At 39.6% G+C, this 27,055-nt stretch overlaps 1 protein-coding gene across 1 annotated transcript; it reads left to right on the top strand.

Annotated features, from left to right (window-relative positions):
• Positions 1-231: 231 nt before the first annotated feature.
• Positions 232-26,741, top strand: GUSB (glucuronidase beta). The gene is made up of 12 exons (XM_039346317.1): positions 232-500; positions 4,105-4,293; positions 7,230-7,411; positions 9,074-9,216; positions 9,347-9,534; positions 10,147-10,299; positions 12,468-12,646; positions 13,590-13,736; positions 17,067-17,151; positions 22,196-22,372; positions 24,556-24,691; positions 26,183-26,741. The coding sequence occupies exons 1-12, from the start codon at positions 300-302 to the stop codon at positions 26,335-26,337; spliced, it is 1,935 nt and encodes a 644-aa protein (XP_039202251.1). The 5' UTR covers positions 232-299; the 3' UTR covers positions 26,338-26,741.
• Positions 26,742-27,055: the final 314 nt, after the last annotated feature.

Genomic DNA, 27,055 nt, shown 5'->3' with positions numbered 1-27,055 from the left:
ACTGCATTTAATCTGAAGATTTTCCGCTATAATATATAGGTATCTAAAGACGCTAACCACTGAGACTTCTGTCTGCGTCACTTGTAACACCCTGACTTGACCCCAGCTTTTGAACGCCGCAACTTCAGAAGCAGGAAAGCCCGGGCTGCCCTCAACAAAGATGGCTGCTGCTGTTCTCGCACAGAGTGACTTATCACGTTGTTGCCTGACTGGGGACTGGCAGCCGACCATCAGCTGATCTGGGCTCAGCTGACTATCATTCCAGTCTCAGCAGAGCGCGGGCAAAGTGCAGTAACGGAATGAGGTTGCTGCTTTATGCTTGCTGTGTCCTCCTAGGATGGTGTCCGGCTGGAGCCCTGGACAGTGGGATGCTCTACCCACGGGAGTCATCCTCCAGGGAGCTGAAAGATCTCAGCGGCCTCTGGAGCTTCAGGGCAGACTGGTCTGAGCAAAGGGATGCAGGATTTCTGGAGCAGTGGTACAGACGGCCACTTCGGCAGGTTTGTGACAGCAAAAGCACGGGTGGGGTTTATTATCTGCCTGCGCAGTGCTATGATGGACCTAGCAATACAGAACTACGCATGCAGATCCCTGAATGTGGGTGCAAAGTTCGGACAATAAATATACAGAACGTTTTTGCTCTTTAAAGCTAGTGGTCTAATGACATAAACGTATATAAATTGAACTTAATGTTTGCAACAGTGCTTCACCAATCATGCTTGTGCTCACTGGTCATTACCAGAAAGTGTAGTTTTTTTGCATTTAAGCTCCTTCTGATCTGACATCTCTGTTCTTGGTGCATTTGTGTGAATGTGTGTGTAAAACCCTTCTAGCATCTGATGAAATGAGTGCTGTTTTGAGGAAGCATGTGCTGCAATACTTTTTTTTAGTCTTCAACGTGGCACTAAACTGCTGATTATGACATTTTATGAATATCTCTCTTTTAACAGGAAGTGTCAAAAAAAGGAGTGAGAGAGGAACATATGCGCTGTCTGGGCAAAATTAAAATAAAATCAGTCTTACAAGGAAAGCTACATACTGGTTAGCCATCTTTATAGATGAAATGATTAGTTAAAATAATGAATAGAATATCCAGAAAGAAAGAGAGGAGGAGAATCATAATATAAAGTGAAATAAAAATAAAGCTTTTTTCAATAATAAGGCAACTTGATCCTTTTCTTCCTTAAATATTAATTGGTTTATATTTTATTCTTGTCTAATAAGCACATCAGAACTTTCCAATTGGATCAGCGTAGTAACCAACTAGTCCAGTATTCCATCCTCTTTGAATTTTTCTGATTTAGTAGCCTTACAAACCTAACAAATTGTTATTATGGTTTGTTGCGTAATCTGCCAGTTGTTTACACTGAATTTGGCATTTTTATTCACCTATTGAGTCCTTCCCAAGGATCTGGGATAGGGAGATGTTATTGTTAGATGGGTGCTAAAGGTATCCTTGCAGGATATAGGCTGTTGCAGGTAAAGCTGCCTTTTGCAATGGACTGATGGTGATTTTGTCAGTGCTGATTGTCTTCAAGTAGTGCTGTAGTTTTGGGATTGCACCTATTACTATTGATACTCTTTACTTTCTTTTGCTGCAGTCATTCTATTTTTATTTGTAGTCTTTGTATTTTGCGATCTTCTCCAGTTCTTTCTCTTCTATTTTGCTGCCTCAGGTACTGCCATATCCACTATCCAGACTTTTATGTCTTTCTTATCAATAATTGTTAAATCTGGGGCATTATGTGACAGATGCCTGTCTGTTTGAATTCTAAAGCCCCAGAGCGCCTCAGCTTCTTCATTTCTTATTGCTTTCTTTATTTTATGATCCCACCAGACAAATGCTATTTCTTGCAGATCTTCCAATACACCATTATTGCTATTTTGTCATGCCGTTGTTTTTAGTCAGTTTGTGTGATCCTCTTGCAACAACTAACCCACTGTTTCTTCAGCTTATTTGCTGAGACACATTTGCTGTCTGTTGCTGTCTTCTCAATTCTGGTTTTGTGTGCATTTGTTCTTAAAGCTTGGTATTGTGCAGACAGAACTTCTGTCCATAACTTTCTATGTCTTTCTTCTATGTATTAATATTATTACTGTTGTTTCAAGAAATGGGAAACTCATAAATAGCAAATAAAAACTGGAATGGTCCTCCTTTGCTTCTTGCTTCTTGTATGGTATAACTCGGCTTCTCAACATGCAGATTCTATTTAAGTTGTCTTACCTTGTAATAGTTAGTAGAGCTGTCCTCAGTGGGTTTGTAAAAAAGTATGTTGCAATCTTTGGAGAAGCCAAGTACAGGTAGTCCTTGACTTATGACTGGTTGCTTAGTTATGATAGCCCCTTAAAAAGATACTTCAAAGAGTCCAATTTCCAATAGCTGGGTTCCCCCCTCCCTCCACAGTCACATGATCGCATTTTGGGCCTTGGCAACTGGCTCACATTTATGGCCATTTGCAGCATCCCGTGACAACAGTTTATAATGGTTTTGCTGGAATTCAGCATTTAGTGCTCCATGGTGAACGGTCTGGTTTAACTGCCACTGGAAAACAGATTATAAAATTGGACCCAGTCACATGATGACCTCTTAGTGACCATCATGACTTATGACCATGGTTGCAGGCTCAATTATGGCTGTAAGTCAAGGACTACCTATATAAAGTAAGCCCTGACTATCAACATCCTCATTTGTGATGGAAAGGAAAGTTCAAATCATCCAAAAATAGTTGGGGTCTCTACATGTCATGTGAAGGGGAAAAAAAAATAAACATTGACATCTGAAATGAAAAGGGTGATTTTCCTTTCTTGATAAGTAGGAATCATCCTTGGAAGACTGAGTTAAGAAAGAAAAAAGATCATTTGATCTGGAAATTAGGGAAAATAGCTTTGGAAATCTACTCAGACCATGTTTGAAGCTTGCTAAGAAACAATAATAAAAAAGACTTAATAGGATAAGTGAAAGTAAAATGAGAGTCAGTGCCTGGAAACATACATCAAACCATTTTATCTGTAAACTCCAAGAAAGGACAAAATAAGAAGCCATATAAAATTGTATCATGTAAATAAAACAGGACTTTTTCAGTTGCTTAAACATAGTTTCTCTGAATAAGCTAGTGTAGGTTCATATTTCACACTTAAGTGATAAGCCACACTGTGAGAATACCATGGCTGGATTCATAGTATAGGTAAAAAAAAATGACACCATGATTTATTGTGTTGTCTGAACCAAATTTATATTAGGATGACCTGCAGACCATTTTCTTGCTTTAGAGATAGGCAGGGTTCTGTTGTCTTATTAAACTAAAACCAAACTAACTATATTATGGCTCAGTACTATGCGTGAACTCAGTCTAGGGTACTAATGAGGAACAACTATTGGCATCCACGTATGAGAGAGTCTCAGTCATCCAAGTTGTGATTGCCTCACAGGTGCATTTTCAAAAGGCAACTGGACTATTTTTTTTCCTTGAGGAAGAAGGCATTTTGCTTCTCATCCAAGAAGCTTTATCAGTTCTGACTGGATGGTGGGGGAATGGAAGGATTCATTCTTACGAAGCTTCTTGGATGAGAAGCGAAATGTCTTCTTCCTCAAGGAAAAAAACACAGTCCAGTTTCCTTTTGAAAAAGCATCTTTGAGACATGTATGAGAGTCCTAAGAAACACTTTGTGGAATTTCTGAAGAATCTAGCTGACCACTCTGTAAAACAGAATATTCATCAGAATGGACTATTTTCTTGGTCAAGCACAAGTTTGTGCATGTTCCCATGGAAATAAAAACTTTATACCACAGCTGGAAAATCTTGACATCTTTTTTTTTAAAAAAACCATTGATAGCAATATCTAAAAACAGACCCCACACTCTATCTTTTTAAGACAGGTCAGCAGTCACATTAACCTTTGAGCATATCTATCCTGATATTTAATATTTTTAGGCCAGGAGAAAAGAAAAGGGTTGCAATTCCAGCATGTCAGTCAGTTACATATCTTAAAGTTGCCAAAGTTGAGAATCACTGAACTAGAGTCAGAAAAACATTGGTAATCTTAAGGCAGAGCTCACCAAAGCTGGAAAACAGCTCCACCATAAATGGGTCTCAATCTTTTCAGACAGGGCCAGTGATGGACATGCCAGTCCCCGCCAGCTTCAATGACATAACTCAAAATCCAAAGTTGCGGAGTTTTAGTGGCTGGGTGTGGTACGAGAAGGAGGTGCTTCCACCGGCTCGCTGGCTCTTGAGAGATCCTGGGACTCGTATTGTACTCCGAATTGGAGGTGCACACTATTACTCTGTTGTGGTGAGTATTGAGGGTATCTTGCCATTAGTGTGGTGCTCAAAACTCTGAGATGCCACCACTAGGGATCAAAGTAGGAACTTACAAGAACTCAAAAAAAAACAAACTGTTTCTGATGGGGAATCCTGGGGAAATGAGGCCTCTTACAAAAAATCAGTGACTAACTTTATTAAGTTTCAAACAAAGATAAAGTATCAAGTAGAAAAACCAGGAAAGGGAATCAAAGAGGGGAAAAGGTAAAAATAATAAAGGCGGGATACAAATAAAGAAAAGAAATGAGAAGACCAAAAACACAACTTTCAACTTCTTTCAGTACAGACACAAATGTGCAATAAAAAAGCAAAAAAGTCAAAGTCAATAGCTCAACAACAATAGCAAAACTGTTACATTATTTTGCATCTTCATCTCTTCTATCTCACCAGCTATGGAGATTTTTCTAATACTGGACTATATTGCTTGACAATGTCTAAACTGGCTGGGAGATGAGACTCTACCGCCACCTAGGGGCTATAAAAGAAAATTACTTTTTTTTCTTTTTCTTGGTCCAGTTTGCTGGAGGAGTACAATATCTGTATACTAGGAATACAAGTAATCCCCTAGTTACCAGCATTCACTTAATGCTTGTTCGAAGTTATGCAATAATTGCCCCCGAGTGATTATAAGCAAGTCCCCAAATTATGAATATTGCAGCACCAGGGCAGTTGTTCGCCCTTACAAACAGCTGCAGAGGCTCTGCAACATTCATCCTATTGTTGTCCCCCCCCCCGCTCCCCACAACTGCTTTCCCTTACCATCCTGCTGCGCCAGACTCATCTTGCAAAGATCTGTCTCCTCTCTGCTGCGGTTTCTTTGCCTTTGAGGAAGAGGAGAATCTATGGAAGCTCCTGGGTGCTGTAATATCGCTCACGTTTAGGCACCCATCCTCTTTTGCAGACAATGGGTGCCTGAACTCTCGTGAGATCACAGAAACCAGAAACATTCATTTTCAGCATGAAAAGTATTTGTGGTGCCTGTCTCCTGCTGCCCCCTCTCCCAACCCCTTTCTGCCACTGCTGGAATACTTTTCACCCAGATGGAGACCTGACAAAGACTGGAAGCTCCATCAGCGTGCAAATGGGGTGCTTGGAAACGGAGCGAATCTGCATGCTGACGGAGCTTCCAGTCTTTGTCAGATCTTTGTCCAGGCGAACAGTGTTTGAGCATCTATGGAGTGCTTGGAAACGAAGCAATTCGCTCCATTTCCAAGCAACCCATTTGCACACTAACGGAGCTTCCAGTCTCTGTCAGGTCTTTGTCCGGGGGGGGGGGACAGGAAACAGGCACCGCAAACATTTTTCAGTCCGAAAATGAAAGTTTCTGGGGTCTGTGATCTTGCAAGTGTTCAGGCACCCATTCTCTGCAAAAGAGGATGGGTGCCTGAATTCGCGTGATATTATGGCACCCAGGAGCGTCTAGCGACTCTCCTCTCCTCAAAGGCAAAGAAACAGTAGCAGAGAGGAGACAGGTCTTTTCAAGGTAAGTGAGTCTGGCCCCTCGGGAAGGGAGGGGGAAGCATGAGATATCTTAGTGGGTCAGAGAGGCCTTTGGGGCCAGTTCCATTAGTAGCCTCCCCATGGCCTTCCCCACCCTGAGATACCTCATGTGCACTTAGCAAATCGCTCATTCAATCAGCGAATGCCTGGGCGAAAGCAGGGAGTGATCTTGTTCAAGATACAAGATTTACTCCTACGAATCCTCGAGTTACAAATGGAATGGAAATATCCTGAAAGTATCCTTCTATGCATAGCAGAAAAAGGAACTTCAAAGTAAGCCCAAAGTTCCATTTTTTTGATTCACCTGCTGCATTAAATTGCAAGGTTACCAAGCAAGCTGAGGTTGTGCAATATGTTGAATCATAACCCATTGGTAAATGCCGAGTCTGCTGTGAAAGACTTGGTTAAACCTGCTGTGTGAAGCCTTTCTGAGTTCTGCTCTCTTAGACTTATTCAGTAATGTTCTTATGTTCTTCTGAAACTTGTCAATCTCTTTTAAATTTCTGCTGGGCTTCAGTGTTTCCTGGCAGTGAACTGCGATACTACATCTGTAGGTCTGAGAACATTTAACAAGCAGTCTTTTGCACAGTTAACTACCCATTTACACACAGAATGGACAAAACAACCGGATATACTCCAGATATGTTAGACAACAATTTTCATTATCCTTAATAAGGCTGATAGGGGTCCAGGAACACATCTGGAGGGCTCCTAGTTGTCTATCTGGATGCAGAGAATAAACTGCTACTGGAAAACAGAGCCAGTCTTAATAGCTATGTAGAGGCCACAGGCATCAGCTGCTGGGCAACATTGAATGGTGACCCAAACAACAGCTTGAAATGGCTAAAATCTTGTGACATTGTCAAATCTCATGAAATGTTAGTATGTTCAAGATCTCATAATTCCTCTGAAAACTTTGAAAAGATCCTATAGGAACTGTTAAATCTGTTAAGATTTTGGGAATTCTATGAGATATGGGGCTCATTAAAAATACATTTGGCCTTAGAAGTGTATTTAGAGCAGGGTCTCCAACCCCCAGGCTATAGCCTGTTCAAAACTGGACCACGGGAGAGATGGGCAAGCGCGTGTGTGAATCTCCACTCACTTGAGTGGAGGGTGCTTGCGCTCATGCAAGTGGAGCTTCATGTGGGAGCACAAGCACCCTCAAGCTCCATTCGCATGAGTGGAGGGCGTGTGCGCTTGCCACTCGCATAAATGGAGCTGTGCTCATGCGTGTGTGTCTGCCACTCACACTCCCCCCCTGTGCGCTAGGCCAGGCCACCAAGCTATAAAGGTTAGGGATCGCTGATTTAGAGGTATGATGAGCAGCATATCACAAAGCCTGGTGATGGGCCTCTCAGTTTCTTATTCTTATTCCTTCCAAGCGCTTTTATTTTTCTTTTGCAGTGGGTGAATGGAGTGGAAGTCACTAAGCATGAAGGAGGACACCTCCCTTTTGAAGTGGAGATCAGTGAAATCTTGTATAGGAGCCCCAAAGAGTCCTGCCGCATCACCATTGCAATCAATAATACTCTGACACCGCACACACTGCCTCCAGGAACAATTCAGTATATGAACGATGAGTCCATGTAAGTGCAACAGCTCCCTGCAATTCACTACAGTGTTTCTCAGCTTTAGCAATTATAAGACATGTGGACTTTAACTCCCAGAATTGCCTAGCACGTCTGGCTGAGGAATTCTTGGAGTTGATGTCCACATGGCTTAAAGTTGCCAAGGCTGACACCTTGTCCTGATTGCTGTTGTTTAAGTGAATCACTGCAGGTCATTAGGTGAGGACCTCGTATGTTCCCCAGTTGCGACTTCCCATTTACTTTGCTTGTTGGAAGGCAGCAAAAAAGTTGGCAAATGGTGACTACGTGACAGTGGGATGCTGTGATGTGGAAATCATGAGCTGGCTCCCAAGTGCCTGCATCTCAATCACACAGCCTTGGAGATGCTGCCACACCTAGAACTCTGAGGACTGGTTACAAGTACCATTCATTCAGTGCCGTTGCAAGTTATAGCAATTGCTGAATGAGTGATCATTGAATAAGGACCACATGTGCTGCAAAAAAGTGGCTGGCACCAGAATAAAACTTCATTTAACTGAAAGTAAATTTGATTGTGTTTCAGCTGGGTTTGCACAATATGCTAAATTCAAGGAAATAAAACATGCAATGCTGAAACAAAACTTGTTATCACAGTATGATGTTTTGGTTCTTACAAATGCTAAGGGTAATAATGTCAACTTCTGAAACGAACCTGGCTGAAGCCATCTTTGTCGTTCTAAGTTGCCACAGGTTGGGGGTAAGAGTGGGAAGAAAACTACAGCCTTGCTAGGCTAAACACAGAGTGGTCCCATGGGAACCAAGGTCATTCCCATAGGAGCTGGAAGGTGGAGAGAAGTTTTACGGAGCATGCCAATTGTTTTTATTGGCTAGCGTGATCAATCGCATAGCAGAGGGGAGAGAATTGTTACATTTAGTTACATTAAATCCCTAAGGGGAATTTTAGAGTTGGTTTCACTTTTGACCATACCAATATTATGTATCCAATAAACATGTTCTTTGAGGAAGCTTTCAGCCTCTGAGTTCTGATTTATTTGGTTTCATTAGTCGGAACCTTGTCAAAATAGCTGGATTTCCAAATACTTTAAATCTCCAATTACATAATCCAATTTTTGCTTGATCCTTAGATTCAATTATTTTCCATTGTATCCAACTGGGGAAAAAATACTTTGGCAGTAAATTTTGAAGAAAAGGGTTGAGGCTTGCAGATGATCCACGAGCCAAAGATTGGGCTGTTCTGACTTGAAGGACAGATAGTTTCCAGTTGATTCCAACAAGCATTCCTAATTCATACAATTGTTTTTAGGTGGGGGAATAGGGAGCTTGCCACAGTACATTTTTTGCCCTGGAATAGCTTGGGAACAGGGTTATTGGCAAGGGGTTGTCACAAAAATCAGGATAGCAGCCCAACCAAACGGCTCAAACCCTGTCCCTTTTAAGCATGGCACATGACACAAGTGCCAAAAAAGAGTCGGCGTTGATCATGTGGCTGGGGCTGTTGTGTTGATGTTTTTGACCGCCCCTCACTGTAGGTGCCCCCATATAGGAGAGACCTCCAAGTTATTCTCAGGCATTTTCCATGGGTAATTCTTAATTCCTAAAGCACATTTCCATCTCTTATTCAAACACAGAGATTCACCCTTCCATGACATCTTATCTCCCTTTCTCTGTCCCTCAACCCAGGTATCCGAAGGGCTACTTTGTTCAAAACACAAGATTTGATTTCTTCAACTATGCTGGAATTCACCGCCCGGTCTTGCTCTACACCACACCCTTGGCCTACATTGATGATATCACAGTAACCACAGCCTTGAAGGGAAATGTTGGTAAGAAGCTGAGGAAGCAAAGCAGGACTATGTTGGAGGCTCTTGAGGGAGATCTCCATTATATGGAGTTACATCTATTCCCCACTTTTTCTTTCAAATACAAGCTTTTCTCTCTCCTTCTGTGACACAGGCCTGGTTCATTATTTGGTATCTGTACGAGGAAGTTCAAACTACTTTTTATCCCTGACTTTGTATGACAGTGATCAGGTTGCTGTAGCAACAGGAAATAGGACAGCTGGTGAACTGAAAGTGATGGATCCTCTTCTCTGGTGGCCCTACTTGATGAACGAACGTCCTGGATACCTCTACTCCTTGAAGGTACCTTCTATATCTGGATTCTTAAGTCTGCCTGCTTTCTGGGTGAGATTTGAACTCCAGCTCCTGTAAATAAAAGAATGATTGGCTAATATAGAGTTATGGTTCACTACATAGATTCCACAAAAGGCTTATGAACAGGGATGTCTGCAGGGTGTATCAAAACATCAAGTTGTCAATCATGCAATCAAAGCTCCATGCACTTTTCATGTGCAACACAATATAAAAACAGATGTGGTCATTATGGCCACCTTTTTGACTTTTTGATCAGATGTTGCAGATACCCCTGCTTATAAACAAGAATTATACCCTAAAGATCTATTTGAACTTCCCATACTTACAGGAAAAAGTTCTGTGTGTTGATGTATACAGGTCTTAAAGTTGCCAAAGTTAAACATCCCTGGTGTAGCTGAATGAAAAGTGAAAAACAAGGGTAATTTCCTGCCCCTTGTCCAAGCTCAAAAGTATTTTACATTAATTCAAACAGGGTGCACAATTATGGGTGATCTTGGATTACTTTAACTGGGGCTAGTGATTTATATGGAGGGTGTCAGTACTCAGCAGATCTACTTGTACCTCAGAAAACTGACCCAGAATGCCTTTTTCAAAACACAGGTCATACTCACTGCCGTTGTGGATGGCTCCATCTCTGAAGACACCTATGTGCAACCAGTTGGTATCCGAACCATCTTTGTTACTCGCAACCAGTTTCTTATTAATGGGAAACCATTCTATTTTCACGGGGTCAACAAACATGAAGATGCTGATGTGAGTCCCTTCACACCCAACTGATGGAAGAACTGTTGTTGAATTGCCTAAAACAAAACCTGGATTGAATGGCAAAGCAGATAAGAAAAGAAATGTTAATGATGATCAATCTACTGATAAAATGAACACCAGGACCTGAGTGTGTGGCTCACTACCAGCTATGATCCACACAGTTAGATCTTTCTAACACTCAGTTAAACAAGATTGCCAAGTCTCCCATGTTGGTGTTCTCATATGAGATTTTGTAAGATTTCAAGTGATTAAAAAAAGTTGGGAGAGCACTCAGTGTATAAAGAGATTCTCAATCTATGTCGTAAAGAATCACACAGTGTTTTAATCGTGCCTGGATCTTTCTAGATAAGCTAAATTTCACATGCACAATCCAGTCTTTCTCTAGTTACAATTTTGCTACATCCATACACACTCTAGTTCTCAAAAGCTTGTCAAAAGAGAGAAGCCACAGCGAATAAATTAAGCCACCATCTTAATTTATCCAGAATTCTCTAAGAAATGGATATATAATGCTGCTATTATTAGTTTTAATATACAGATAGTTTTCGATTTACAAGTATTCTTTAGCAACTGTTCAAAATTATAGTGACACTGAAAAAAGTGACTTACGGCTACTACTCATACTTACAACTGTTGCAGCATTCCCCTAGTCACATGATTCAGGAGCTTGGCAACTGGCATATATTTTCACAGATTGCAGCATTTTGAAGTCATGTGATCATCATTTGCGATCTTCCCAGCCAGTTTCTGACAAAGTCAATGGGGGAAGTCGGATTAGCTTAATGACTGTGTGATTCACTTAACAACCATAGTGATTTGCTTAGCAATTGTGGCACAAAAGTCATACATTTCAGCACGACTCACTTAATTCACTTAGAAATGGAAATTCTGGTCCCAATTGTGGTTATAAATTAAGGACTTCTTGTATTGTTTAAATCCAAATTTCAGATTATAGATAAGAATGCTTTATTCCTGATCATCAACCATGATTTATAGTAGATAAATATAATTTAAAAATATTACAGTGTGTTGCCTGAATCTGGAACAATGGCTTCTGATTGTTAAGTAGTCATTATGCTCCAGAACAACAAGAAGTGTCTGTGAAATGGACCCACGCCTGCAGCAGGCTCTTTGCTCATTAAGCTATTTTCCAAAGCACCTGAAGGCAGGACAAGAAGCAACGGGTGGAAACTCATCAAGGAGAGAAGCAACCTAGAACTAAGGAGAAACTTCCTGACAGTGAGAACAATTAATCAGTGGAACAGCTTGCCTCCAGAAGCAGTAAATGCCTGGACAGTCCGAAATGGTGTAGGGTTTCCTGCCCGAGCAGGGGGTTGGACTAGATGACCTCCAAGGTCCCTTCCAACTTTACTACTATTACTATATTACTAATATGGTGCCTTGTAGGGTCTTGTTTTGATAACAAGTGTTGGAGCCCAAGGGTATGGGCAGGTGAAAATAACAGCAGCTGTGATTGTGTAATTAAAGCCACAGATGTGTTTTATATGCATTGGCATATGATGCACATGTAACAGGAGTGGAACTTTGATTTCGTGATTGCAATTGCCATCTTGGCTTTTTACCATCTCTCTCTCACTCCCACTTACTCTGCACCCACTATGGCTCTGACCTCAAACAAAACCCTAAGGGCTGTTTTGTTGTCATAATTCTTTAAAAGAATAAAATCAAAATGTTTATTGAAAAACAAAATGTCAGCTTGTATAAACATTTCCTGTTCCAAAAGAAGAGGAGCTATTAAACCATGTTAAGTCTTTGCTCGTTTCATTATCCGGGCCTTAACTAAGGTTAATGCTAAAATGCCAACAAGTTTTTGAAACAGCAAGTGGGCCTATTTGTGTGTATTTCATTTTAAAGCATAGATTAGCGAAATAATAAAAACGATAATCAGTGATTGTATAGTAAAATATAATCACCCATTACAAAAATTAAACTGAGAGAGAGAAAAAAGAAATTAGGCAAAAGTAAAAAAAAAACAGCAATATAATATGAATTGTCAAACTACTTATTAAATCTAGACTATATGCTCTCATTTTTAGAATATAAAGATATATCATACATATTTCATTTCTTCCATGTTAAACTATAACCGTGAGGACAGCAAAGCCATTGCTAACAAAATGTTTGTTCTGCTACAGATTCGTGGCAAAGGCCTAGACTGGCCTTTGATCATGAAGGATTTCAACCTTTTGCGCTGGCTAGGAGCCAATTCCTTTCGCACCAGCCATTATCCGTATGCTGAGGAGATCATGGAGCTTTGTGATGCTTATGGTATTGTTGTGATTGATGAAAGCCCAGGAGTGGGCATGCATGACAGGTGAGGTATGGTTACTCTACCCATGTCTTATGTCTTCTGTCATATAATATACTAAGACAGAAATGGGCAATTTTTTTGTAGCTAGCTAAACATAACTTTTTTAAAAAAATTAATGGCCCATAGCAGATTGGATAATCTAATGGGAAAACACCTATGGATGCAGGGTCGGGGCAACCATATACCAGGGTTCCCAAGGGTAGGAGGCAGAAACCTAAGAATTGTCTACCAAGTTGCCAGAGAAGGGGAATTTGTGGTCCAGTATGGCTGGTGATCAAGAACAATGAGGGCTAGAGGAGTGCAGGTATCTCACTATGGGTTTTAGACATTGGGTTTCAACTGGTGGGACTCTGATCTGTGGGGTTCTTGGTGCTCTCTGAGCTTGGTGGTTTTCTTGCAGACATTTCATGACCAAACTAGGTAATACCATCAGTGTTACATATAACATACTCTAGTTTGGTCATGAAATGTCTGCAAGAAAATCACCAAGCTCAGAGAGCACCAAGAACCCCACAATTCATCCCTGAGCTACAATTATGTTCTTTTATCAGGAGTTAAGTTGGCTTGCATCTTGTATTTGTTTCAAGAAGGAAGAAGTGAATTCTGGGGACCACCAGAGAAAGTAGAGGGATTTCTGTAATACAAAGTATTTCAATAAAAGCTGAAATATTGCAACTTTCTCCTAGTTCCAATAAGCCTGAATTGATAGGGATTTGGGGAGTTCTCAATTAGAGTATGGGATTAATTATTTGGGAAAACCAGATTTACAATTCCTTGGCTCGTCCGTCTTCTTATTATAATTCCTTCTGTCTCTATAGAGGAAGTGTTGTTAAATCCAAGTTTGCTTTCAGAAGGAATGTTCCTCATGACAACAAGTCCAAGCCTTACCCAGGTAGTCCATTTTTTCCTCCTGAATTGATCTATTTTTCTTTGCTTCATTGTTTAGTCTGAACTTTGGGAACCAGTCTCTGCAACACCATCTTGTTGTGATGGAGGAAATGATCCGGAGGGACAAAAACCGACCCTCAGTTGTGATGTGGTCAGTGGCCAACGAGCCATCCTCAGAGTTGCCTGTGGCGGCTTACTACTTCAAGTGAGTTCTTGCCTTGTGGAGGCAGCTGAGATTGCACTATGAGGTCTGTGAACTGGACACAAAAAGTGGAATTTGCACTCATAGGAATAGGGGATGATAGCTGCAATCCTACATTTAGCTGCCACCTACACAGAGGGCTCTTTTGTGATTTACAGTAAGGTAGGGTAATCTTCATTGTGCAAACAGAGCCTTTCTTAACCTTGGCAATTTTAAGATGTGTGGATTCAACTCTTAAAATTCCCCAGCAATCAGTTACAAAATCAAGTTGTCAAGGCCTTACAGGAGACCATCAGGGACAAGGCCAATCAGAAGGCTACTAGGGACAAGGTCAAGTCAGAGGGGGATGAAGATCCAAAGAGTGGGCACTACAGCAGAAAAGGCTGTCCTTCTGGCCTTCATTGATTGCTGGAGAGGCAATTGGGGAAGACAGTCTGTAGGGAACCTGATCCCAAGTCATGAAGGACTTAAAGGAGTCAACCAGAACTTTGAATTGCACCCAGAAGCCCACTGGAAGTCAATGCAGCTTGTTGAACTCAGTAACTGGCACCCTAAACCTGTATCATCACATCCTACACCAATTAAAGCTTCTGAACAGAATTCATCTTTTATCATAATTTTAATCTTACTACTGTTTTTATTTTCATAATTATGATCTTAAACAAGTACAAAATATAATATCTATTAAGCTCTAGTGAACTAGACAGTACATCTACATGTACACATAATTATAGCCTTATAAACAGACTTTGAGCAAAATAAAATAAAGTCTGAGCCATCCAAGGAAGAAACAGACTGAAAATATAAGACCTACTGTCTCCAGGACAACAGTAACATCCTATCTCCCCCTCCCCTCTCCCTACGAAATCTGTATGGATCGTTTTTCTTTAAAATAATATAATTTGTGGCTCCAGATTAAAGGAAAATTGCCCACCTCCAATTTTAACAGTCTAAAAATCTTTTGATTTTGATTTCTTGGTCCTGATTCCTTACTTATGAGAGATGTCCCAGATCAAAGCTGGAACTTTCTTCCTACCTGATGTTGCTTTTGTGGTGTTGTTATCTCTAGCTACCAGATTCTTATAAGGATGAGAATTTACAATTCAGTTCTTTGTTAGCTTTGGGCAGTCAAAAAAAGGCACAGATGACAAATGGGGAAAGTACAGGCAGTTCTTGACTTATGACCAGTCACCAAGTTACTATGGACCTCCCCAGGGATACTTACAACCTGGTTCCAAATTTCTAATGACCAGCTCCTCTCCGTGGTCATGTGACTGCATGTGGGTGCTTGTCAACTGACTCGCATTTACAGCTGCTTGCGGCATCCCACAATAACATTACTACGTTTTCCGACATTTTTGCTGAAAACTGACATTTACTTTTGGTTTTGGGAAAAACCAGACCATAGCGAACGATTAGTTTATTTAATGACTGTTGCAAAAAAGTGGTAAAATCAGACAGGTCACATGGGTGACCCACTTTATGACCATGACAACTTACAACCATAATGGGCAGGCTCCATTAATCAATCAGAATAAAGCTGGAAGGGACCTTGGAAGTCTTCTAGTCCAACCCCCTGCTCAAGCAGGAGACCTATACTATTTCAGACAAGTGGCTATCCAGTCTCTTTTTAAAAACCTCCTGTGATGAAGCACCCACAAGTTCTGACGGCAAATTGTTCCAGTGGTTAATTGTCCTCACCGTTAGTGTCATGGGCTCCTCAGAGGCTGTTTCGGAGGAGGAGGCAGAGTTGGAGCTGGGACCATCTGACAGGGAAGGCATGGCAGGGGCTGAGGATGATGCTGTCCTGGGCCCCTCAGGCATTCGGGGAGGTGGTCGACCAGACGGAGAGTTGCCTGCCTACACAGACACAAGGGAGGATCAGCTACTGACCAGCAGTGGTGCTGATAGGCAGCCAATCTCCTCTGATGAGGAACAGCTGCCTGCTCCACTCGATCCAAGGGCAAGGAGCATGGCACATAGGCAAGCCCAGAGAAGGGCTGCAAGGCTACTTGGGAAGACGTTGCCCCACCCCTCCTCATAAAGAACACCTGGAGGGAAGAAACTTAAGGGGGAGCTGTGGGGAGTTAATCTTTGCCGTGAACAATTGTTTGCTTTGGTTTACACTCCCCTAGCTTTTACTCCTGCCTGTTGCTGTTCATGTTGCCTCGCTTGGAAGATTGCTCTTTGCATTTTGTTTTGGACCTCACCCTTCTCTTGTGGCTACGTTTGGCCTTTGCTTCACTGGTGGCTTTGGAACTGCTTCTTTTCTGGGACCTGTTTCTTCTCCTGAGGACTGCCCTTGTGGATTGGACTTGGAACCCTGGAGCTCACCCTGTGAGCGTGCTCCTACTCTGTGGACTTTCTTGGTAGTATAGGAGCTGTTGTTTGGGGGACTGAGGGTGGCTGCCTTCAAGGTAGTGTGAGGATGGAGCCTTACTGGTTGTTGAAGAGTCTGGCTGGAAGTTTGTTTAAGAGAAATAAAGAACTCTTTAGAGACCTGCCTTGCATTGACCACCTGGGTTTTAACAGTTAGAAAGTTTCCCCATAATTCCAGGTTGCTTCTCTCCTTGATTAGTCTGCACCCATTGTTTCTTGTCTTGCCTTCTGGTGCTTTGGAAAATAAGTTCACTCCCTCGTCTTTGTTGCACCTCTCAAATACTGGAATACAGCTATCATTCCAGTATTTTCTCTAGACTGGCCTAGTCCTTTCCTCTAGACTGGCCATACCCAATTCCTGCAACCGTTCTTCATATGTTTTTTGGCTCCAGGCCTTTAATCATCTTAGTTGCTCTTCTCTGCACTTTTTCCAAAGTCTCAATATCTTTTTTTGTAATGTGATGACCAAAACTGGATGCAGTATTCCAGGTGTGGCCTTACTAAGGCTTTCCCAGTATAGGAGGACTACCTATGCTTCCCTTTATAGTAATCCTGAATGTAAAGCTGATAGAGGTTTTCAACAGGTCACCTGACAACATGTATCAAGAGCCATGGTGGCATAGTAGTTAGAATGCAGTATGCAAGTAAATTCTGCCGACTGCCAGCAGTTCGATTCTCAACCAGCTCAAGGTTGACTCAGCCTTCCATCCTTCTAAGGTCGGTAAAATGAGGACCCTGATTGTTGGAGGCAATATGCTGGCTCTGTAAACTGCTTAGAGAGGGCTGTAAAGCACTGTGAAGCAGTATACAGTATAAGTCTAAGTGCTAGTGCTATTGTTATTTTTGGAAGGATTCTCTGTTGCTAGTGGAGGAAAGAATGCTACAATGAACTGTACTTGATGTACACCAGAAAGAAATAAGCCTGATCTTTTGAATTTTATCTTTGCTCTGCAGGACAGTGATAGCCCACACCAAAGCTTTGGACCCCACCCGGCCTGTGACATATGTCTCGAATGCTAATTACCTCCGAGATCAGGGGGTAAGTATTGCATGGCTCTGATTGAGTTTAACAGGGAGTGTTCCTGACTGCCCTTGCTGCAACCTTGTTCAGCACTCATTGGAAAAAGGAATAGCAGAAGCTTTGATCCTGCTTGTTGTTGAGAGATCAGTTGAATAGCTGAAAAAGAATTCCAAATTAGGTGCTTTAGGGCACAGAAGCATTCATTATCCCTACCCAAAAAAGGTTAAAACGTCAGACACTGATGTGGCTGCTTGAAGGAATCCGCTTTAAAGTGATTCCTGAAGCAGCAGATCCTGTTTTTCAGACTGGTGTGAAGTATTGAAGAGGGCTGGGCTGCTTTAATGGATATCAGGGAAATGCTGTGCTCATACAAAGTCTGAAACATTTCTTCCAAGTAATTTTAAAGTATGTTTGGTGGGGGGGAGGGGGGATCCAAAAGTCAGGATGGCAGCCACATCCCCATGATCAAAGCCTGCCATTTCTTATATGTGGGCCTTTGATCGTATAATTGTGACTGCCATCTTAACTTTTTGAACCCCCTGCAGAAACTCCTGGTCTTCTTTTGGATCAAAAATCCATCAAGTCCAGCATCTTGCTTCATTTAGCAGCCATCCCAAAACAACTGAGAAACCCATAAGCAGGACAAAATAGCAAGGTCTTTTATCAATTGTTTGCATATTAAATGCTGTGAGATAGACTGCTTCTGAATCAGATGCTACAGTATGGCTGTCATGCTTAACATTTGTTAATCTATTCTAAGATTCATTCATCATCCTATAGCAGTTGACAATCCATTTGATGGGATTTGCCTTTTTTTTTGTTTGGAAGGGAGCTTTCCCTCCTTTTATAACTGCCTACCTTTGGGCTCACAGGATGAATGTTTTGGGCTTCAGAAAAGTGGGAAGCTCTGTCATCAGATGCCAGTGCCAAACCATGTCTAAACTCCAATTAAAACGTATGTGCAAAATTTATTTCATCCAAAACTTTCTGGATCTGATTACAGTAACAGCAGCTTGAGCATGCTATGCACGGTCCATTTTTCTCTATCAAAATTAAGGTTGGCCAGTTATTCATAGCTAAAAAGGCTGCACTGATTTTCTTTTAATTCAGCCACTGAAGCCTGAAGGGAACGTGGTGCAAGAGTACTGATGCCCTGGTTGGGACAGTGAACCAATATGTGACTCAATATGGGGATGGAGGATTTTTTGAGCAAAATAAAAGTACAGTATCTACCATAGAATTTCTAATTTAGTACTTACTCTTACAAAGACATAATGCTTCCAAATAGCAAGGATTTCAGTGTTAGAACAGTGGAATTGTCTGCCTAGAGAGATTGTGGGGTTTCTGTTTCTGGGTTTTGTTTTGTTTTTTAAATTTTATTATTTTATTTTCATTACAATCATAAGAAAAAAAATTCAAATACATAACAAGTTAAAATACAACACACAAATTCCGGCATTGCTCACCCATTTCCCCCCAAACCGCATCCCCCTCTCATCTTTTCACTTCCTCCTTCCTTCTTCTTCCTCACTCTCCTCCTCTCCTCCCTCTCTCCTCCATCTTTCTACTTGCTTATCCCTCTCCTCTTCTTCTCAGTCGGATGCGGTCTAGGGGAAAATGCCCGAGCAATCCTCTATCACCAAAAGAAGAAAAAAAAATCTTAAAAATATAAAACTATTCCTACTTATCTGAACTATTGAACATACTACCCATACTCTCCCCTCCCCCCTCCCCCACCCCCTTCTCCCCCCCTCCCCCGGCTTCCCAGAGCTCAGTACAGGGTTACACACACACACACAAAAAAAACACAACTAAACATAACTTAAATTTACTACTTATACAATAACCAAAATCATAATAACCCTTAACTCTCTGCAAACTTCAATTCATAATTTAATAAAAATCCATTATTCATAAAATAAATGAAACTTTGTTGTTCCATACTTCTTCTGAATATATTCTATCCATCTTCTCCATATAGAAACATATCTCTTTTGTGAATGGTCCTTTAAATAAGCAGAAATTTTAGCCATTTCTGCTAAATTAGAAACTTTGAATACCCATTCTTCTAAAGAAGGCAGAGAATCTTTTTTCCAATACTGACCCACCAATAGTCTTGCTGCTATTATTAAATTCAGCATTAAAATAGTTTCTTTAACATCAAAATCCACAAAAATACCCAAAAGAAATAATTGGGGAGTAAATTTAATTTTCCTTTTAAAAACCTTTTGAATGTTCTACCAAATCATAATCCAAAAAGCTTTAATATTTTTGCAAGTCCACCAAACATGAAAATAAGTTGCATCCAAGGAACCACATCTCCAACATTTGGGTTGCAAATTCGGATACATGCAAGATAACTTTTTAGGATCCAAATGTTTATAAAACATTTTATAAAAATTTTCCCTCAAATTTTGTGCTTGAGTAAATTTAACATTTCTAACCCAAATTATCTTCCAGGAATCCATTAAGATCGGTTCCTGTATATTCTGAGCCCATTTGATCATACAATCTTTTACTAACTGTTTCCGAATCCAATTTTATTAACTCATTATAAATTCTTTTAATATGAGCAAATTTCTGATCTTTAATCTGAGTTACCAAGTTTTCATCTGTTAAAGTAATTCCTACCTTCTTATCTACCCTCCATCTCTCCATTATTTGTAAATATTGAAACCATGATCACCCCCTTAGAAACCCCTTGAATTGCCTGTCCAGGAATCCCCCAAAAGGGTACGGTATTTTATAGTTTAATTTGTAATAATACTTCTTCCAGACTCGAAGTATGGCATTTCTTAAAATATGTGACTTAAACACCCAATCTACTTTCTTATCAAAAACTAAATATGCGTGCCAACCAAATAATAAATCCCAGCCTTCAAGAACCAAAATATTTTTATTTGTTAAATTGAGCCAATCACTTACTAAAGTTAAGGTGGCTGCATTATAATATAATTTCAGATTAGGTGCTTTAAGTCCACCCCTTTCTCTAGTATCTTGTAAAATCTTAAACTTAACCCTTGATTCCTTGCCACCCCATATAAATTTATTGATACCCTTCTGCCACTCTTCCAAATTTGCATCCTTTTTCAAAATGGGTAACATCTGAAATAAAAAAAGAAACTTTGGTAGAATATTCATCTTTACTACTGAAATTCTCCCCAACAATGATAATTGTAGTTTTTGCCAGTCATTTAAATCTTTTTGTACCTTTATCCACAATTGTTCATAATTATTCTTATACAATTTCCCATTAGATGTTGTAATATATACTCCTAAATACTTAACCTTATTAACTACTTCATAACCTGTTACTTCAGCTATAGTATCTTTTCCCTTCATAGACACATTTTTCAATAAAATTTTAGTTTTATTCTTATTCACCTTAAAACCAGAGACCTGTCCATACTGCGCTAAAATTTCAACCAATTCATTAACCGAATCTATTGGATAAGATAACGTCACCACCAAATCATCAGCAAAAGCTTTCAACCTATAATCAATCTTATTTATTTTTATTCCTTTTAATCTAGGGGATTCTCGAATTTTAATAAGTAAGATTTCCATAGTTAATACAAATAACAAAGGGGATAGAGGACAACCCTGTCTAGTACCTTTTTCTATTTTAAATTGCTCTGTTAATCCCCCATTAATTATAATTTGTGCTGATTGTTGCTGATACACAGCTTTAAGAGCACACAAAAATTTATCTCCAAAATTCATTTCCTCTACCACTTTCAATAAAAATTTCCAATCTAATTGATCAAACGCTTTCTCCGCATCTATAAATATCAAAGCAGCAGGAATTTGATTATTCTTATCCAAATATTCTATTATATTAACCAATTGTCTTACATTATTTTTCATATATCTTCCCGTTATAAATCCCGATTGATCAGTATGAATCAATTGTTTCAAAACCTGCATTAGTCTATTTGCCAATATCTTTGCAAAAATCTTATAGTCCGTATTTAACAAAGATATAGGCCTATAATTTCTAGTTGGGACAAGTCCTGGTCATCCTTTGGAATCAATGATATGAAGGCCCTTTTCCAAGATGGAGGTAACTCTGCTCCTAACAAAATGTCATTAAAAAGTTCCTTCAATGGTTCTATCATTTCTTCCGACAGCATCTTGTAATAAATTGCAGTTAATCCAATCAGTGCCTGGCGTTTTACCAACCTTTAATTGTTTAATTGCAGAGGTAATCTCTTCAGCAGTAATTGAAGCATTAATCCCATCACGCTGATCAGTCGTAAGTCTAGGAAAATTGGCTTGTTGTAAATAGTTTTCTATTTCTGAAATTTGTATAACTTCACTAATATATAACTTAGAATAAAAATCTAAAAAAGCCTTTTTAATCAAATTTTGTTGATACACTTCTTTACCTTTATAACTTATTTTGTTTATAATCCTTGATTTCTGCTTCTTACGTAATTGATAAGCCAACCATCTACCAGGTTTATTTGCATTACAAAATGTATTATACTTCATATACTGTAAATGCCGGCGTATAAGATGACTTCTGCGAGCGCTGAAATCGGCGCCAAAGACGGGGGTCGTCTTATACGCCGGAAATACTGGTAGTTTCCGGCGTATAAGACGACGTTCTAGGAATGCGGCCCGGCTATAAAGACGGGGGTCCTCTTATACGCCGGGTCGCCTTGTATGCCGGCATTTACGGTACCTCAGTATACTTCATATACCTCCTTGATTTCAGTGTGAGAACAGTGGAATTGTCTGCCTAGAGAGATTGTGGGGTTTCTGTTTCTGGGATTTTAAGAATGAAACAGTCGCGTCTCAAGGATGGTTTAAAATCCTTCATGTTGCAGAAGACTAGTCACTAAATGATCCTTGCGGTCCCCTCCATTTCCACAATTTTGTGATTCAGAGTATAATCTGAAGCAGAAAATTTTGAGCATTTTGGCCATGTGGGTTACCAACTTTCATTTTAACCAAGTAAATATTCAAAGAGAATAGGTCCAGATGTTTCATATAAGGAGGAGTTTCATTATTCTCCTGGATCTCCATCGTTGTCTGAACTAACCTCAGATTCCTGTAGGCACCTTATGTGGATGTCATCTGTGTGAATAGCTACTTCTCCTGGTACCATGATGCAGGACATCTGGAAGTGATCCAGCTACAGTTGAAAACACAATTTGAGCACTGGTACACTACCTATCAAAAGCCCATCATTCAGAGTGAATATGGAGCAGACACCATCAGTGGCTTTCATGCTGTGAGTTTTTTTTATTCTGAGTGGCAATTGTAGCAGTATAAATTAGTCTGCAGGGAGAAGATGTAGATAGGACTTTTTCTATACTAAGAGCATTAATTCCTGTTTCTTCCAGGGCTTTTCCAAATGGAACTGGGTCTATATCCATATACTACAAGGGCAATTCGAAAATAATCTTCCATTTGGTTATCAATGACAGACACTCACAGATACAGAACTTTTATTATACACATTAGAAAACTACGGTACATTACATTACTTTTCAACATAATCGCCATTCAATTTGAGGAACTTGTCATAACCTTACAAGGTTTGAATTTGCTTAGTAATAGTCACTTAGTGCCAAATCTGGGCTGTGGGGAGGGTGATCAAAGTTCTTGGGTAGGTCGCTTATTTTCATGTTTGGTGGACTTGTAAAAATATAAAAGCTTTTTGGATTATGATTTGGTGGAATATTTAAAAGACTTTTAAAAGGAAGATAAAGTTTACTCAACTAAGTTTACTAGGGATTTTTGTGGATTTTGATGTTAAAGAAACTACTTTAATGTTGAATTTAGTAACAGCAGCAAGGTTATTGGTAGATCAATATTGGAAGAAAGATTCGTTGCCTACTATAGAAGAATGGACACTTAAGATTTCTAATTTAGCAGAAATGGCAAAAATTTCTGCTTATTTAAAGGATCATACACAAGAAAAATATATTATTGTATGGAGAAGATGGATAGATTATATTCAGATTAAATATGAAAGTAAAAAGTTCCATTTATTTTATGATTAAATTTTAAATAATAATTATTAATAGCATTTTATATTGGAAATTATTTAGTTTATTTATTATTATTATGGTGCTTTATAATAATTGTTTTAAAATGGATTTGTTTATAATATTATGATATTAAAGTTTAAAGGGAGTTAAGGGTTAAGTATGAATTTGGTTACTGTATCATTTGTTAAAGTTAATTAGATCTTGTTTAATATGTTTGTAATAACCCTGTACTCGGCTCTGGGAAGTGGGGGGGGGGGTAGGGGGTGGGGGTGGTGGGTTTGGGGGTTAATTTTTTTTGTTAATTGTTAATAAAACTTTTTCAATAAAAAAAAGTTCTTTGGTGCGTCTAGCGATGTGCAGGTGAGCAATATCATGAACCAACACCACACCGGAAGTGGTGCCATAGAAAATCTTGCCAAAAGTGAAGATGCCAAAGGAGTACTGCTAGTGAAGTTCATGGAGCCTGATTTGACCATCAGTTCAGAATATGAAACATTATGAAAACTCAGACAAGCCATCCGTAACAAGCATCGGGGCATGCTGACTTCCGATGTGGTATTGGTTCATGATAATGCTCACCCACACACCGCTAGACACACCCAAGAACTTTTGAAGCAGTTCCATTGGGATGTTTTTGATCACCACCACATCCCCATAGCCCAGATTTGGCACTGAGCGACTACTACTAAGGAATTTCAAACTTTGTAAGACATTATAACAAGTGCCTCAATTTAATGGCGACTATGTAGAAAAGTAATGTAACATTGTAGTTTTCTAATGTGTATAATAAAAGTTCTGTATCTGGGAATGTTTGTCATTGATAACTAAATGGAGATTTATTTTTGAATTGCCTTCGTATATAAACTATACATATATACATGTTTGGATTAATCATAGGATTAATATAGTACCAATAAGAGATTTTATGTGAAACGAACTTATAAGGAGATGCTTTCTGTTGCAGGGGGTATTTTAACAAAGACTAGACCATCATTGTCAAGAATATTTTATCTGTATTTTGCATCACAGATCTTGCACTAAGCAAGGGGCAGAGCTAAATGATCTCCCTGGATATGTTCACACACTACTTTCACCAGGTCATAACTAAAGGCACAGCAACTGCATTTGGAACAACATTCTAAACTTGGTTACTGTTTTTGTAATTTAGGGTGTTATACATATCCAGTCCTTGAATTAATTGAGAGTCCATTATATTGTTCAAATGCAGAAAATGAAAAATGCAGGTATCAGATTAAGCATGTTGTACTAATTAAATGATTTTTCTGAATCCTCATATAAGATTACTCTGGGGGCTGGATGGTGCTCTGTTGCCATTTACTTCAAGAGTACTTCTTGAGGATATATGTTGTTATTTTATTAAACTCATGCCCACCTTTTCCCACTTTTCTGGTGTCTGTAGGATCCCCCCCTCATGTTCTCTGAGGAATATCAGACAGCTGTGCTCAAGGAATACCATGCTGTCTTAGACCAAAAGAGGGAGGAATATGTGATTGGAGAGCTCATCTGGAATTTTGCCGATTTTATGACAGAACAAGGTAAAGGCTTATTAGATAAAGCTGCCACATTGTCCTGCGAAATGTTTAGGGCTGGTTTTATTAAAATGAATGTTTGGACTGGAACATAAATATTTACATAAACATTTCAATGACAAAGCAGGAAGCGCTAATTAATCTCAACCACTTGTAAAGATATTTCCAAGATACCTTGTTGATGGTGTCATTGGCAAGATTTTAACAATTCTGTTGCATACAGTAAGCCTCTAACTTGGAGGCTTAAAAGCCATCAATCCAGTTGCTACTCAACAGACATGAAATATTTTGTGCTGCTTCCTAAATGTATGAATGTGAGGTGTAATTATTGTTTGCAATGGAACTTGCAATGCTACACTACAACATTGCTTGGTGCTGGTTAGGTACATGCATCACACTGGGCCACATTGTAGTTTGTTTTTGATTGAGTGTGATGGGCAGACAAGGTCAATACGGTATAGAACTATCCATTAATTTTATAGCAGTAAATCAGAGATTTTTAAAGTGGCATAGCTCACTATTTTTTTCATGGGGCAGAGTACCTTATGTGAGGACAACAATATATTTTCTAAGCCCAGCCTCCAAGCCAAAGCTGCAATCAATAAGCCAATATCAAGCCATGGTTTCAAACTGTGCTTTACTGCCCTATCATATTATGACTTAAGGCAACGTGCTAAGTATACTTCAGCACATATTGCACTCAACTGCAAAATACTGAACCCCATTTTATTCTATTCTAGTGCACTGTGTTGTGCGAACCCACCATACATGTTTGCACAACACGGTAAGTCAGATTACCATGTCATACAAACTCAGGATTCAAGTTAAGTTGAAAATGGGAGAAATGCCTCAATGACAAACGATAATCAAGATTTGCAAGTTAGCTTTCCTTAAGCATAGTCTGTGGTCTGAATTCAGAACTAGCTTATCATTAAGTCCCATTTCTGCAAAAGAAAACAAGCTGGGACTCTACTGTTCCTATTTTGTTCCCTTTCCCCCCATCCCAACACTTCTCCCAAAAGGGTCTATGGGAAGTATTAGCCTCCCAAGACCTCACTAGTTTTTGATTTTTTTTAAAAAATCAAACATTTAAAACAATAGCCTCATATTGGTGTTTGAGCAGGCAAACATGCATTTACTAATACATGTTTCTCAGAGAACTGAACATAATTAAAATACAGCAGGATTTGTTTGCTATTGTCATTTGAGGCACATTTATGGGGTGAATCCTTTAATCATGATTAATTATAAGCCTGGGTTTGAGTCAAGTTGGACATGGGGATACCCAATTTCCACTTTCTCTGGCTTAATCCTAATTTGTGTACCTCACCAAGTCCTTAAGAGCAGGCAATGGTGAGGGAAAGAAACCAGGAACTGGACTAAGAAAGTATGGTGACTGGCCAGTCTGATATGTTGATTCTGGTTTGTAGCTAAGGATGATTTGTCATCTATTTCAAATACACCCATTTTATTTTTCATGTCCTTTCCCATCTGCAGGGGTGACACGCGTCATGGGTAACAAGAAGGGGATTTTCACTCGCCAACGGCAGCCAAAAACTGCTGCCTTCCTTTTGAAAGATAGATACTGGAAGCTTGCCAATGAATCCAAATCTCTGACACCACCAGTCGCGTGCAGTGCCTGCTTGCCCTAAGCACACTTCTCCACGTTTGTTCAACTCTCATTTAAAGTATTACAAGAAGCTCATGTTACAGATGCTCTATGGAAAGAACATTCAAATACAGGTAACTTTTCTATGACTGGATGTCAAAGAACAAATGTACTTAGATCATGAAATCTAATCAACGAAGCCACCAGCAGGACTGGTGACAAAATTTGGCAACATTATTTATTCTATTCTTAAAAGGAGTCGGAGAAAAAGATACTGTGTAGACATGTTTCTCCAATTTTGAAAAACACTTGCACATTTCTAAGGGTCAAAACGTTTCTTAGCTTATTATTATTAAAATGTTTTACAATCTTTTGATCCCTTCTTGAATGTTTTATGAATTCTGTTTTGGCAACAGAATTTAGGGTATGCGGGTTTATCAAGTGCACTTTTGAGGAGGGAGAATGCTTGAGAAAAACCTTGCTCAAGATAGTGACACTTCTGCGCTGCCTTTTAAGGCACACTGTCATTCATCCATAAACAAAAATATGTCCAGAGGCATCTCAGTAGTTTGCAAGAAAGATGAAAAGCAGGGGGCTGAGCGAGGGGATGGCTAGATAAGATACTAGTCTACAAACTAGGAACAGGAAGGTGATTTTGAAATAGATTGAAGAAATCATCAAGGTAGACACCATGGCTAGCATGGCTTTATATCTCTTATCTGGAGGCGACATAATTGGCAAAAGGTTGGCTTAGGTTGACC

Source organism: Crotalus tigris, unplaced genomic scaffold (assembly GCF_016545835.1).
Source record: "Crotalus tigris isolate CLP2741 ecotype Arizona unplaced genomic scaffold, ASM1654583v1 scf7180000017987.690289119674:8195010, whole genome shotgun sequence".
Classification (NCBI taxonomy): Eukaryota; Metazoa; Chordata; class Lepidosauria; order Squamata; family Viperidae; genus Crotalus; species Crotalus tigris.
This window is presented reverse-complemented; position numbering and strand designations above follow the sequence as displayed.